The sequence below is a fragment of the Hypanus sabinus genome, assembly GCF_030144855.1.
Source record: "Hypanus sabinus isolate sHypSab1 chromosome X1 unlocalized genomic scaffold, sHypSab1.hap1 SUPER_X1_unloc_3, whole genome shotgun sequence".
NCBI lineage: Eukaryota > Metazoa > Chordata > Chondrichthyes > Myliobatiformes > Dasyatidae > Hypanus > Hypanus sabinus.
The window spans coordinates 118,692-133,163 of NW_026778972.1; the positions used below are offsets into that span (position 1 = coordinate 118,692).

A 14,472-nucleotide genomic window follows, 5' to 3' on the forward strand; every position below is an offset into this window, starting at 1 on the left:
GGTACTGCTAAGTTAACAAATTTCACGGCATATGCCGGTGATAGTAAACCTGATTCTGATTAAGAAAAGTCATAGAAAACTCCTCAGTCCATTGTCTAGGAAAGCGGGAACAGAACAGGCATTGATCTGCCTTACTCTTGTAACTAACATTTTTTCTGGTGAGTTAAGTTTATTTTGATCAATTAGAAACAAACATCTGGCTCCCATTGTCACCGGCCCGCAGCTGCACCCAGCCACAGCAGGGGACAAGCAGACTGCAGGCTACCCCACTTTATCCCCAGCCACATTCGGCGTTTACCCCCATCACTGTGTGCCCTGTCTTTGACCGTGATTACTCTTGGTAAATCTTTCTACAGAAGTGGTTTGCCAACGTCTCCTTCTGGGCAGTGTCCTTACAAGACGGGAGACCCCCCCCCCCCCCCCAGCCATTACCAATACTCTTCAGAGATTGTCTGCCTGGCGTGTACTGTGCTGTATTTGTTTTTATGTTTTAAAACAACAAATTTCAGGATGTATGATATTAAACGTGATTCTGATTGTGTTTATTTTTTTGTGCTACATCTAATCCGGAGTAACAATTATTTCATTCACCTTTACACTCGCGCACTGAACAATCTTGAATGTTGCATCTAAAATTAAAATTCAGAGGTCGGCGGTCTCCCGACTGGACACACACCAAAGGGTATGGCGAGAAGGCAGGTGTTGGGGTTGATAGCCATGCCCAGCTGGAAGCCCAATAAGAGTTTATTCGTCATACACGGAGGGAAAACACTGGACCCTTTTTTCCCCAAGATTTGTCCCTTTTGACAAACTCGTGTGTTTTTCACGGTATGCGGTGATCTGTCCCCACCTACTGGCAGAAAGCGGTATAGCAGTCAAACGGTTTATCACCCTCCTCATTGGCTGAGTATTAGGATATTACTCAAGAGATGTAGCTTATTAGCTAGCCTATCCCTCTCTAAGGAATTTCTTTATCTGTAAAAGTGGATTATTCAGAGGCATCATCGAGGCATCTTCTTTATTCCCCTGTCTAAACACCCCAGCCTGTGTTATTTAGCTTGCTTTATGTACTTCAAGATGAACTTTAATCTTTCGATTAAGCCAGTTCATCATTTCTGATCTCTGGAAGAATCCTAAGGGTCAGAAAATAAAGGAAGAACTGACATCACTGACCACATAAGGAGATCTTGAGTATTTATTGCAGCCCTGCGTTTATATGACAATGAACTTCGACTTTGAAAAATAAAGCACCCAACATCACATTTTAATGGCGTATCTGACAAATCTTCATGTCCGATTTACAACAGCCAAGAAAATAATCTGCTTGCGCTAAGTGCAAGTCAGATTCCTTGGATAAGCACAGTTTAAATCTACCATTCAACAATGTTTCCACCATTATCAAAATCACCAAGGGATGAGCACAGTGTTCTGATTCATAAAACTCTCTTAGGTACACACCGAGTTCTTCCTCAACCATTCAACAAAGTGCCAGCAGAAACGATCGTGGACGCAACCCCAAGCTGTTCAGATGAGATGCAAGTTATCGAAGCAAATTCTCAATCCAGTGCTGCTTTGGACGTCAGCAGAAGCGGCTCAAAAGCAAATTACTGATGCAGCAACTCACCCAGACCAGGAGAGGAAGTGGCCAGGGATCCCCAGCCGCACAGGTACCCAATTATGAAATGTATGAAATCTGGGCTTGCTTCACCAGCAAAGGGTACACTGTGCTGCTCATAGCAAGCCGGACTGCAGTTCTGTTGGAAATATGCTGTTATATATGTGTGTGCAAAGGCAGAATATATGGTTTGGATAAAAAGGAAATGTATGATATTCAGTTAATCTGGATTCGTAGCATAGCAGAGGACAAGCACAGGCCCTTCGGCCCACAATGTTATGCCAAACCAATTGGAGTCCAAATGCCCACTACACTGATGCCTCCTGCCTAGGCAATCTCCACACCCTTCCGCCCCCTGCACAGATCTTGGACAGACACCGGGTCTGGTGCAAAGGGCTCAGGCGCCCTGTCCCGCGCAGAGCCCCGAGGTCAATTATCATCGACCGAGGCTGTCCGGCATTCCGCAGGGAGGCAGGAGCCAGCGACACAGCCGGAGTCTGCAGAAGGGCTGCGGCAAGTTCTCCCAAGGTGCTCGGAACAGCCCAGCAGCCGACTTTCTTATGAAACTGCACAACAGTGCACCCAAGGCAAGTGGTGCAGTTCTAAAGGCAGGGCGGGTGTGTGGGAGTCACACCAAATAGTGATTTAATTTAGTTCCTTATTGTTTATTGCTCTTTATAGTTTTTTTTTGATATTTAGAAACTTTTCAGTTCAGTGTTTTTGAAAGTATCTTCGCTTCACAACACACACACTCACACAGACACACTCACACACACACACTCACACTTACTCACACACACAAACACACACACACAGACACACACACACACACACGCTCACTCACACTCACACACTCAGACACACACACACACTCACAGACACACACACACACACGCTCACTCACACACAGACACACTCACACTTACTCACACACACACACACACTCACACAGACACACACACACACACACACACGCTCACTCACACACACACACTCAGACACACACACACACTCACAGACACACACACACACACGCTCACTCACACACACACACACTCACAGACACACACACACACTCACTCACAGATACACACACATACACACACACACACACTCACACTGACACACACACACACACACACACACACACACTCAGACACACACACACACTCACAGACACACACACACACACGCTCACTCACACACACACACTCACAGACACACACACACACTCACTCACAGATACACTCACACTGACACACACACACACACACACACTCACACACACACACTCACACTGACACACACACACACTGACACACACACTCACAGACAGACAGACACACACACACACACACACACACACACACACACACAATGCTGGAGGAGCTCAGCAGGTCAGGCAGCATCTGTGGAAATAAATAGTTGAAGTTTTGGGCCAGACTGAGAAGGAGGTGGTGGGTGGGGGGAGGAAGAGGCCAGAATAAGGTGGTGGGGGAAGGCAAGGAGGACAAGCTGGAAGACGATAGGACAAGCCAGGGGCCGATGGAAGCCGGGAGGTGACGGGGGAAAAGGCAAAAGGCTGGAGGAGAAGGAATCTGAGAGGAGAGGAGAATGGACCGCGGGAGAAAGGCAAAGAGGAGGGACAGCCACACCGTGTGGAGGTGATAGGCAGGTGAGGAGAAGAGGACAAGAGTGGGGAGTTGAAGAGGGAAGGGTGGAGGGAATGCCGGAAGTCTAAGAGTTGGAGGACAGCAGAAATCAGAGAACTGGAGCTGACCTCCAGAGGACTTGCGATCTCCACCGGCTGCCCCTCCCACCAGCCATCACCTGTTCCCGTCGTTACCCTGATCAGGGGTGGGGGGGTGGGGGAGTAAACCACATACACCTTGCCGAAGGGCGACCTGCAGGCTCGCGGAGGGAAGGAGCACCTTCCACCTCCTTTGGTGGAGAGGGATCTCCACCGCTACCGCCCATGTCAATTTCATCTCTCCTAGTCCATCACAGGTGAAGCCCTCCCCACCACCACCCAGGACGTCTACAAGGGGCGGCACCCATCATCGGGGACCCCCAGCACCCAGGCCGTGCTCTCTTCTCCCTGCTGTCATTGGGAGGGAGGTACAGGAGCCTCAGCTCCCATACTACCAGGTTCAGGAACAGTTATTACCCCCAACCCCCCCATCACTTCGTCCACCTCAACCCTAAACTAATTCCACAAACTACAGAGGCTAACTTGCAAGGGAACTCTACAAAATCCATCTTCTTTTTGCTCCTTGGTTGTTTTCATTTCCTGATTTTCCCGTAAATGCCAGGGGATGGATTTGAAGGTGGGTGTCGGCCAACACTTGACCCAGCCCTTTGAAGGTGCAATATTCCCCGAGGGCAAAAGGCTACATTTTATTGCCCAGGCAGAATGAAACACACACACACACACAATTAAAATTAATAGCGGAAATGTTAGTCAGTCCGTAAAGCAGAACTCGTGCGCCCTGCCCCTCAGCTGGCCGCTGCGAAGTGAGATTGGACGTGGCTTGCGTACTGGGTCTGCTGGTTCTCCAGGAAATGCTGCTCACAAATGGGACAATCGTGACCAAAGTGCGTGGAGATGTGCTGCTCCATCACCGACTCCTCCATGGCCGGGTCGAACGGGAAGAGGCAGACGGGGCACTTCTGGCTGCAAAGATATTGCGCATTTGTTACAATCGTGGCACGGCAGAGCAGAGGACCTTCGGCCCAGCGAGATCAACCTAACCCCCTTCTTCCCACATAGCCCCCATAAACACAAAGGGGTTCTGCAGATGCTGGGAAGTCCACACGTAAAACGCTGGAGGAACTCGGCAAGCCAGGCAGCGTCTGGGGAAAGGAATAAAGAGCTGACTTTTCTGGTTGAAACCCTTCCCATTGGATGGCCAACAGGTGGCAAGGATAACCTCACCTCTGCCCCCCCCAGGGTAGCGTCCTGAGTCCCCTCCTCTCTGTGTTGCCACACACAGCTCCAATCTGCTGACCAAATTCACAGATGATCGGCAGCTGTATTTCTAGCGGTGATGAGATATCACACAGAGGAGAGGTTGACCCCCCCCCCCCAATTCCAGGATAACAACCCCTCCCTCAATGTCCCAAAAACAAAAGACCAGATGGCGGATTACAGAAGGAATGGAGACAGGCTCGCTCCAATTAACGTCAATGGGTCTGCAGTTGACAGGGTGAGTAGTTTCAAGTTCCTCGGTACTCACACCACCGGAGATCTCACCTGGACCGTACACACCGGCTGGGTGGCAAAAACAAAGCACAACAGCGTCTCTTCCCCCTCAGGCGACTGAAGGGGTTCGATACAGGCCCCCCAAATCCTCCGGACTTTCTACAGGGGCCCCATTGAGAGCATCCTGACTGGCTGCATCACCACCTGATACGGGAACTGCACCAACCTGGTTCACTGGGCACTGCGGAGAGTGGCACGGACAGCCCAGCGCATCTGTGGATGTGAACTTCCCTCCATTGTGGACATTTACAGCAGCAGGGGCAGGAAGAAGGCCTGGGAGATCATCGGGGACACCAGTCACCCCCCCCCCCCCAACCATAAACTGCTTCAGCTGCTTCCGTCTGGCAAACAGTACTGCAGCATTAAAACCAGGACCAACGGGGTACAGGACAGCTTCTTTCTACAAGCCATTAGACATAAATTCACATGTCTGTACACTGCCACAGAGTCAAAACGTAAAGATTTTTACTCCCTCACGTTGTGGGGTGGGTGGAGGATTCAAATCAGGGTCCTACTGAAGCAGGGGTTCCCAACCTGGGATCCCCTATTAATCATGGGGGTCCACGGCATAAATAAAGGTTGGGGACCACACCCCCCCACCATCAGCTGGAGGGTCTCGGCCAGAAACGTTGCCTCGTTATTCCAAATCCGTTGGTGCAGCCAGACCTGCCGTGTTCCCATAAGGTTCTGCATTTTTCTAGCGGACGGTGCCGAGCCAGGCCGCGAGAGGAGGAGCATGGGGGAGAGCAAACCCACCCCCCCGACAGCCAAGCGTTACAGACTTCATCCCTGGGAGGGGGCACGCCCGGGACTCTGGCAAGCTGCTGCCGGCGGCCAACATCCTAGTCGGTGGGCTGAAGACAATATCTACCTACGAGACCCATAAATGTCACCGATGCATCTGCGTCTACACCACCCCAGAGTCGCAAACACGAGGAAATCTGCAGATGCTGGGAATTTAAACAACACACACAAAATGCTGGTGGAACACAGCAGGCCAGGCAGCATCTACAGGGAGAAGCACTGTCGACGTTTCGGGCCGAGACCCTTCGTCAGGACTAACTGAAGGGAAAGATAGTAAGAGATTTGAAAGTAGTGGGGGGAGGGAGAAATGCGAAATAATAGGAGAAGACCACAGGGGGTGGGATGAAGCTAAGAGCTGGAAAGGTGATTGGCGAAAGTGATACAGAGCTGGAGAAGGGAAAGGATCATGGGACGGGAGGCCGCGGGAGAAAGAAAGGGGGGGGGAGCACAAGAGGGAGATGGAGAACAGGCAGAGTGATGGGCGGAGAGAGAGAAAAAAAAACAAACAACTAAATATGTCAGGGATGGGGTAAGAAGGGGAGGGGGCATTAACGGAAGTTAGAGAAGTCAATGTTCATGCCATCAGGTTGGAGGTTACCCAGCCAGTATATATCTCCAGCTCTGCATCACTTTCAAATCTCTTACTATCTTTCCTTTCAGTTAGTCCTGACGAAGGGTCTCAGCCTGAAACATCAACAGTGCTTCTCCCTGTAGATGCTGCCTGGCCTGCAGCGTTCCAAAAGGCATTTTGTGTGTGTTGTAAGTGTAATCCCTGGTTGATATCTGCGCTGTTGAGCTGGAGGAATTTCATTCAGCAGCTCTGCAGTGTCAGTCTGGTCAGCTTTCAGCCTGTCTGGGTTATCGTTGAAGATGAGGGATGATGCGGAGTGTGTGCCATCCAATTGGCGCGAGGCTTCTCTCGGTGAGGGACAAGAAGGTTGGGCTTGGGCTTTTGTTCGAGAGGAGATGGGAGAGGGAAGACGCTGGGGAGCGCACGATCCGGCGGGGAGACCCGTCAGTTTGAGACGGATTGCGAGCGAGGTTCGGAAGGCGGTGCGGGAGTTCACGTGGACCGAGGGCCCGGCGCACGAGTGACGGAGGAGTTCATGATGAGCGCCGACTTGTGCACATGTGACTGATTAGAACAGGCCATTTTCTTTTTGTCATTCTTTACGAACCGTTACTTAAGATTCATAAATGTAATTCCTTTAATTGTGGCACTCATTTGCAACAGGGTAGAGAATTGCACAGCACCCACATCGGGGGCGGGCTCGCGCCTCAATCTCACACGTTTGGGGAGGGGGGGGCCAGAGACTGTCTTCCCTAGACTTACACGGTCGAGGATACCAGTGTTTCATAAGGAACACTCACGGATATGCAGGAAGCACAATAACATTCTGAATGTGCAGAGCACCGCAGGGCTAGATTTAAGTTTGGAGAATTCTAGAGCGTGAATTTATTCCATTTGACAAGCAGAGGACTGTTTCAGTAATGAGCTCGTACCTGGTAACGGGCAGCTCCGCTTCAAAGTCCTGGAAATTCTCCTGTGCAGGGATACAACAGTAAGACCAATATGATCAGATTCGTTTTGACCATCTGCTCTCTACACACAAACTGACCCTGACCGCCCCTGCGTGTAAAGAGGGTTGAGACCAGCGGGATCAGTGTCAACGGGAGGGTGAGGGAGAGAGGAAGGGGGGGGGGGGAGAGAGATATAGAGATAGATATAGACGGAAAGAATTAGATAGAGACAAAGAGAGAGATAGAGAGACAGAGAGACCACAACCACAAATGTTTATCTAAAATTTAAAAGCTTATTAGACCAAATGACTGCAAGCTTAAAAGCCCCAGGGTAAATCATGTGGTTGAAATTACAGAGATGTTCGTGCCTGGAATCTGACTCTTCGCCTTAAAATGAGTGGGACCGTGGAGAGTCAGCAGGGAAATGAAGCCGGAACCACGATTCTCAACTTCATTACACCCCTCCCAGGGCAGGGACAGACCAGTTGAGTCCTGACAACATAGCTCAGTCATGTGTGTGCCAAACGCCTGAGTGGGGTAATGTACCCAAGGACTACCCCACCCCAACTTGAACCCCAGAGTCTGTCGTCCACTTCAGCACTGTTGTTGGAGATAATTAATTCTCTTCAGATTCCTCAGACAGTTTTTATATGGTAACTGGCCAAGAAACTCCCTCCTAATTTAAGCTGCTGAATCTCAAACCGGACCTGCATGCGAACTTTAAAGTGAGAAATTGACCACAAGACACAGGCATGGAAATTAGGCCATTCAGCCCATCAAGTCTGTTCTGACATTCCATCATGGATGGTTAATTATCCCTCACAACCCCATTCTCCTGACTTCTGACCCCCCCCCCCACATAACCTCTGGCACCCTGACTAATCAGGAACCTCAAAAAGGCAGCGTCCACCATTAACGACACCCACCAACCAGGACATGCCCTCTTCTCATTGCTAACGTCAGGGAGGAGGTACAGGAGCCTGAAGACACACACTCTGCGATTCAGAAACAGCCTCTTCCCCTCTGCCTTCAGGGAGGAGGTACAGGAGCCTGAAGACACACACTTAGCGATTCAGGAACAGCTTCTTCCCCTCTGCCATCAGGGAGGGGGTACAGGAGCCTGAAGACACACACTTAGCGATTCAGGAACAGCTTCTTCCCCTCTGCCATCAGGGAGGGGGTACAGGAGCCTGAAGACACACACTTAGCGATTCAGGAACAGCTTCTTCCCCTCTGCCATCAGGGAGGGGGTACAGGAGCATGAAGACACACACTCAGCCATTCAGGAACAGCTTCTTCCCCTCTGCCATCAGGGAGGGGGTACAGGAGCCTGAAGACACACACTCAACGACTCAGGAACAGCTTCTTCCCCTCTGCCATCAGGGAGGAGGTACAGGAGCCTGAAGACACACACTCAACGGTTCAGGAACAGCTTCTTCCCCTCTGCCATCAGGGAGGAGGTACAGGAGCCTGAAGACACACACTTAGCGATTCAGGAACAGCTTCTTCCCCTCTGCCATCAGGGAGGGGGTACAGGAGCCTGAAGACTCACACTTAGCGATTCAGGAACAGCTTCTTCCCCTCTGCCATCAGGGAGGAGGTACAGGAGCCTGAAGACACACACTTAGCGATTCAGGAACAGCTTCTTCCCCTCTGTCATCAGGGAGGAGGTACTGGAGCCTGAAGACACACACTCAGCGATTCAGGAACAGCTTCTTCCCCTCTGCCATCAGGGAGGAGGTACTGGAGCCTGAAGACACACACTCAGCGATTCAGGAACAGCTTCTTCCCCTCTGCCATCAGGGAGGGGGTACAGGAGCCTGAAGACACACACTCAACGATTCAGGAACAGCTTCTTCCCCTCTGCCATCAGGGAGGGGTTACAGGAGCCTGAAGACACACACTCTACGATTCAGGAACAGCTTCTTCCCCTCTGCCAACAGGGAGGAGGTACAGGAGCCTGAAGACACACACTCAACGATTCAGGAACAGCTTCTTCCCCTCTGCCATCAGGGAGGAGGTACAGGAGCCTGAAGACACACACACAACGATTCAGGAACAGCTTCTTCCCCTCTGCCATCAGGGAGGAGGTACAGGAGCCTGAAGACACACACACAACGATTCAGGAACAGCTTCTTCCCCTCTGCCATCAGCGAGGAGGTACAGGAGCCTGAAGACACACACTCAGTGATTCAGGAACAGCTTCTTCCCCTCTGCCATCAGGGAGGAGGTACAGGAGACTGAATACACACACTCAACGATTCAGGAACAGCTTCTTCCCCTCTGCCATCAGCGAGGAGGTACAGGAGCCTGAAGACACACACTCTACGATTCAAGAACAGCTTCTTCCCCTCTGCCATCAGGGAGGAGGTACAGGAACCTGAAGGTACACACTCAACGATTCAGGAACAGGTTTTGAATGTACTGCAACGTGCACAACAACAACTTTCACCACGTATTTCAGTGATACTAAACCTGATTCTGAACCTATCAACCTCCGCTTTAAATATACCCAATGACCACTCTCTGGCTAAAGAGATTTCTCCTCATCGCCCTTCAAAAGGGACGTCCTTGTATTCTGAGACTGTGCCCGCTCATCTTATACTTCCCCACCCTGGCCCCCCCCCCCCCCCACAAATCCTTTCTACACAGGTCTTTCAAAATTCGGTAGCTTCAATGAGATCTCTGAAACTGCAGAGCGTACAGGCCCCAGGGCCAGCAAACAATCCGCATACGTGACCCCTTTCGTAACGGGGTTCATTCTTGTAAACCTCCTCTGGACCCTCTCCAACGCCAGCATCCCCCTTCTTCGACAGGGGGCCCAGAACCACTCGTACTGCTCCAAATACAGCCTGTCCAACGCCAGCAATACATCCTTGCTCTTGTATCCTGGTCCTCACCCGCAGCGAGCAAGGAATAATAGAGATGAGGAGGAATTTCTTCAGCCAGAATCTGTGGAATCCATTGCCACAGACAGGATATGGAGGCCAAGTCATTGGGTATATTTAAAGCGGAGGTTGATGGGTTCCTGAGTGACTAGGGCATCAAAGGTTACGGGGAGAAGGCAGAAGAATGGGATTGAGAGGGAGAATAAATCAGCCATGATCGAAAGGTGGAGCAAAAGAGGTGGGGGTGTGGCTTTGTTGATCAGAGATAGTGTCACGGCTGCAGAAAAGGTGGACGCCATGGAGGGATTGTCTACGGAGTCTCTGTGGGTGGAGGTTAGGAACAGGAAGGGGTCAATAACTTTACTGGGTGTTTTTTATAGTCCACCCAATAGTAACAGGGATATTGAGGAGCAGATAGGGAAACAGATCCTGGAAAGGTGTAATAATAAGAGTTGTTGTGACGGGAGATTTTAATTTTCCAAATATCGATTGGCATCTCCCTAGAGCGAGGGGTTTAGATGGGGTGGAGTTTGTTAGGTGTGTTCAGGGAGGTTTCTTGACACAGTATGTAGATAAGCCTACAAGAGATAAGCTGTACTTGATTTGGTATTGGGAAATGAACCTGGTCAGGTGTCAGATCTCTCAGTGGGAGAGCATTTTGGAGATAGTGATCATAATTCTATCTCCTTTACAATAGCATTGGAGAGAGATAGGAACAGACAAGTTAGGAAAGCATTTAATTGGAGTAAGGGGAATTATGAGGCTATCAGGCAGGAAACTGGAAGCTTAAATTGAAAACAGGGAAAAGTACGGAAGAAATGTGCAAATATTCAGGGGATATTTGTGTGGAGTTCTGTACAGGTACGTTCCAATGAGACAGGGAAGTTATGGTAGGGTACAGGAACCGTGGTGTACAAAGGCTATAATAAATCTAGTCAAGAAGAAAAGAAAAGCTGACAAAAGGTTCAGACAGCTAGGTAATGTTAGAGATCTAGAAGATTTTAAGGCTAACAGGAAAGAGCTTAAGAATGAAATTAGGAGAGCCAGAAGGGGCCATGAGAAGGCCTTGGCGGACAGGATTAAGGAAAAACCCAAGGCATTCTACAAGAATGTGAAGAGCAAGAGGATAAGATGTGAAAGAATAGGACCTATCAAGTGTGACAGTGGGAAAGTGTGTTTGGAATAGAAGGAAATAGCAGAGGTACTTAATGAATACTTTACTTCAGTATTCACCTTGGAAAAGGGTCTTGGTGATTGCAGTGATGACTTACAGCAGACTGAAAAGCTTGAACATGTAGATATTAAGAAAGAGGATGTGCTGGAGCTTTTGGAAAGCATGAAGTTGGATAAGTCACTGGAACTGGATGAGATGCACCCCAGGCTACTGTGGGAGGTGAGGGAGGAGATTGCTGAGCCTCTGGCGACGATCTTTGCATCGTCAATGGGGATGGGAGTTCCCAAGGATTGGAGGGTTGCGGATGTTGTTCCCTTATTCAAGAAAGAGAGTAGAGATAGCCCAGGAAATTATAGACCAGTGAGTCTTACCTCAGTGGTTGGTAAGTTGATGGAGAAGATCCTGAGAGGCAGGATTTATGTACATTTGGAGAGGTATAATTTGATTAGGAATAGTCAGCATGGCTTTGTCAAAGGCAGATCGTGACTTACGAGCCTGACTGAATTTGTTGAGGATGTGACTAAACACACTGATGAAGGAAGAGCAGTAGATGTAGTGTATATGGATTTCAGCAAGGCATTTGATAAGGTTCCCCATGCAAGGTTTATTGAGAAAGTAAGGAGGCATGGGATCCAAGGGGTCATTGCTTTGTGGATCCAGAACTGGCTTGCCACAGAAGGCAAAGAGTGGTTGTAGACAGGTCATATACTGCATGGAGGTCGGTCACCAGTGGAGTGCCTCAGGGATCTGTTCTGGGACCCCTTCTCTTTGTGATTTTTATAAATGACCTGGATGAGGAAGTGGAGGGATGGGTTAGCAAGTTTGCTGATGACACAAAGGTTGGGGGTGTTGTGGATAGCGTGGAGGGCTGTCAGAGGTTACAGCGGGACATTGATAGGATGCAAATCTGGGCTGAGAAGTGGCAGATGGAGTTTAACCCAGTTAAGTTTGAAGTGGTTCATTTTGGTAGGTCAAATATGATGGTAGAATATTGCATTAATGGTAAGCCTCCTGACAGTGTAGAGGATCAGAGGGATCTTGGGGTCCGAGTCCACAGGACGCTTAAAGCAGCTGCGCAGATTGACTCTATGGTTAAGAAGGCATATGGTGCATTGGCCTTCATTAATCATGGAATTGAATTTAGGAGCCGAGAGGTAATGTTGCAGCTATATAGGACCCTGGTCAGACCCCACTTGGAGTACTGTGCTCAGTTCTGGTCGCCTCACTACAGGAAGGATGTGGAAGCCATAGAAAGGGTGCAGAGGAGATTTACAAAGATGTTGCCTGGATTGGGGAGCATGCCTTATGAGAATAGGTTGAGTGAACTGGGCCTTTTCTCCTTGGAGTGACAGAGGATGAGGGGTGACCTGATAGAGGTGTATTAGATTAGAGGCATTGATCATGTGGATAGTCAGAGGCTTTTTTCCCAGGGCTGAAATGGCTGCCACAAGAGGACACAGGTTTAAGGTGTTGGGGAGTAGGCACAGAGGAGATGTCAGGGGTAAGTTTTTTACTCAGAGAGTGGTGAGTGCGTGGAATGGGCTGCCGGCAACGGTGGTGGAGGCGGATACGATAGGGTCTTTTAAGAGGCTTCTAGACTGGCTCATGGAGCTTAGCAAAATAGGGGGCTATAGGTAAGCCTAGTAATTTCTAAGGTAGGGACATGTTCAGCACAACTTTGTGGGCCGAAGGGCCTGTATTGTGCTGTAGGTTTTCTACGTTTCTATGTTAATAAGCATTGTGTGTCGTTCTTCATTTTGGAAGACATTAGCAATATGCTAGAAGTTCAAGAGTGTCAGGGGGCAGAGGTGAGTGAAGATGCCATTACTAGGGAGGAGCTTGGGAAAATGAAAGGTCTGAAGGTAGATACTGTGCGTCACCTGGACCAGATGGACTACACCCCAGGGCTCTGAAAGAGGCGGCTGAAGAGTTTGTGAAGGCATTAGTAATGATCTTTCGAGAATCAATAGATTCTGGAATGGTTCTGGAAGACTGGACACTTGCTAATGTCACTCTGTTGTTGAAGAAGAGAGGGATGCAGAAGGAAGGAAATTATAGGCCAGTTAGTGTGACCCCATGGTATTTCTCTCTTATGGTATTAGTCCCCTCAAAATGGATGCTAACATTGCAAATGGGTTGGAATCTGTATGACCGTAAGAGAGCTTCCAGCAGGGGAATCGTAGCTTCCGACAGCTGTTCCTCGCCAATCACCACAGGGACAAGAAGTTTCCCCAGAGAAGGAAGTAAATGCAAAAATCGGTTTAAACGTAAGATTTACCAAGTCATTCAGGTCTTGCTGAAGATCAACAAATTGATCCGCTGATGGTTCCGCGGCACCTGCTGAACGAAAGCAAAAAGGATCAGTCAAGGGCAACTAAGGGAAAGACAGAAGTGACTCGCACACACACCACGTCGGAGGAACTCACCAGGTCAGGCAGCATCTATGGAGAGGAATGAACATGCGACGTTTTGGGCCGAGACCCTTCAGCAGGCCAAATAAAATGGCCTGCATGCAGTAAGCCACTGGGAACTCTTGAGGTTCAACGTAAATTTATGACCAAAATATGTACATGTCACTGTATTTGAAATTACCTTGGGGTTAACTTTCCTGCCGACGGTAGAACAATATAATGGTCAATGAAAAACTACACACAAGCAAAAGACTGACAAACAACTGCTGTGCAAAAGACATACTGTACAATACAGAAATTAATAATAAATAAGTTAAATATAGTACTGAACATGGTGATACCTCTCTTCCAAAGGAGGTGTGAGGGACTCCTTCCCCCCGCTAGCCTGCGGGTCACCCTTGGGCAAGGTGTAGCACCTGCTTAGCCCCCGATCAGGGTCACTGAAGCCACGGGAGCAGGTGGTGGATAGTCGTATGAGCAGCCGGTGCAGATCACGTCCTGTTTATGTGACAACTGACACTTTTGAATACTCCTGGGGGTACCTTATGGATTTTGGGCTGCTGGTCATGAAAATCACCGTGAAACCTCCCTATCACGCACTATTTTATTTTTGGAAATCGCCTATATTTGTTATCTCAGTTCCTAATTCAAGTTGGAATGACCGACACCAAGATAGTGGACACGCCTTACACTGAGCGAGTAAGGCACGGTTGGAATGACCGACACCAAGATAGTGGACACGCCTTACACTGAGCGAGTAGGGCACAGTTGGAATGACCAACACCAAGATAGTGGAC

The 14,472-nt window shown here is 49.3% G+C and overlaps 1 protein-coding gene across 3 annotated transcripts in view; it reads right to left on the bottom strand.

Annotated features, from left to right (window-relative positions):
• Positions 1-1,177: 1,177 nt before the first annotated feature.
• LOC132385643 (tax1-binding protein 1 homolog B-like) overlaps positions 1,178-14,472 on the bottom strand; it is a 132,617-nt gene continuing 119,322 nt past the window's right edge. For 2 of the 3 annotated variants that reach the window (XM_059957830.1, XM_059957828.1), the window contains exons 15-17: positions 13,543-13,604; positions 7,185-7,225; positions 1,178-4,289 (exon numbers count right to left, since the gene is read on the bottom strand). In XM_059957830.1, coding sequence (XP_059813813.1) covers positions 4,112-4,289; positions 7,185-7,225; positions 13,543-13,604 — 281 coding nt within the window. In that variant the 3' untranslated portion in view covers positions 1,178-4,111. The remainder of the gene's footprint in view (positions 4,290-7,184; positions 7,226-13,542; positions 13,605-14,472) is intronic. The other variant, XM_059957829.1, reaches the window with a different exon arrangement.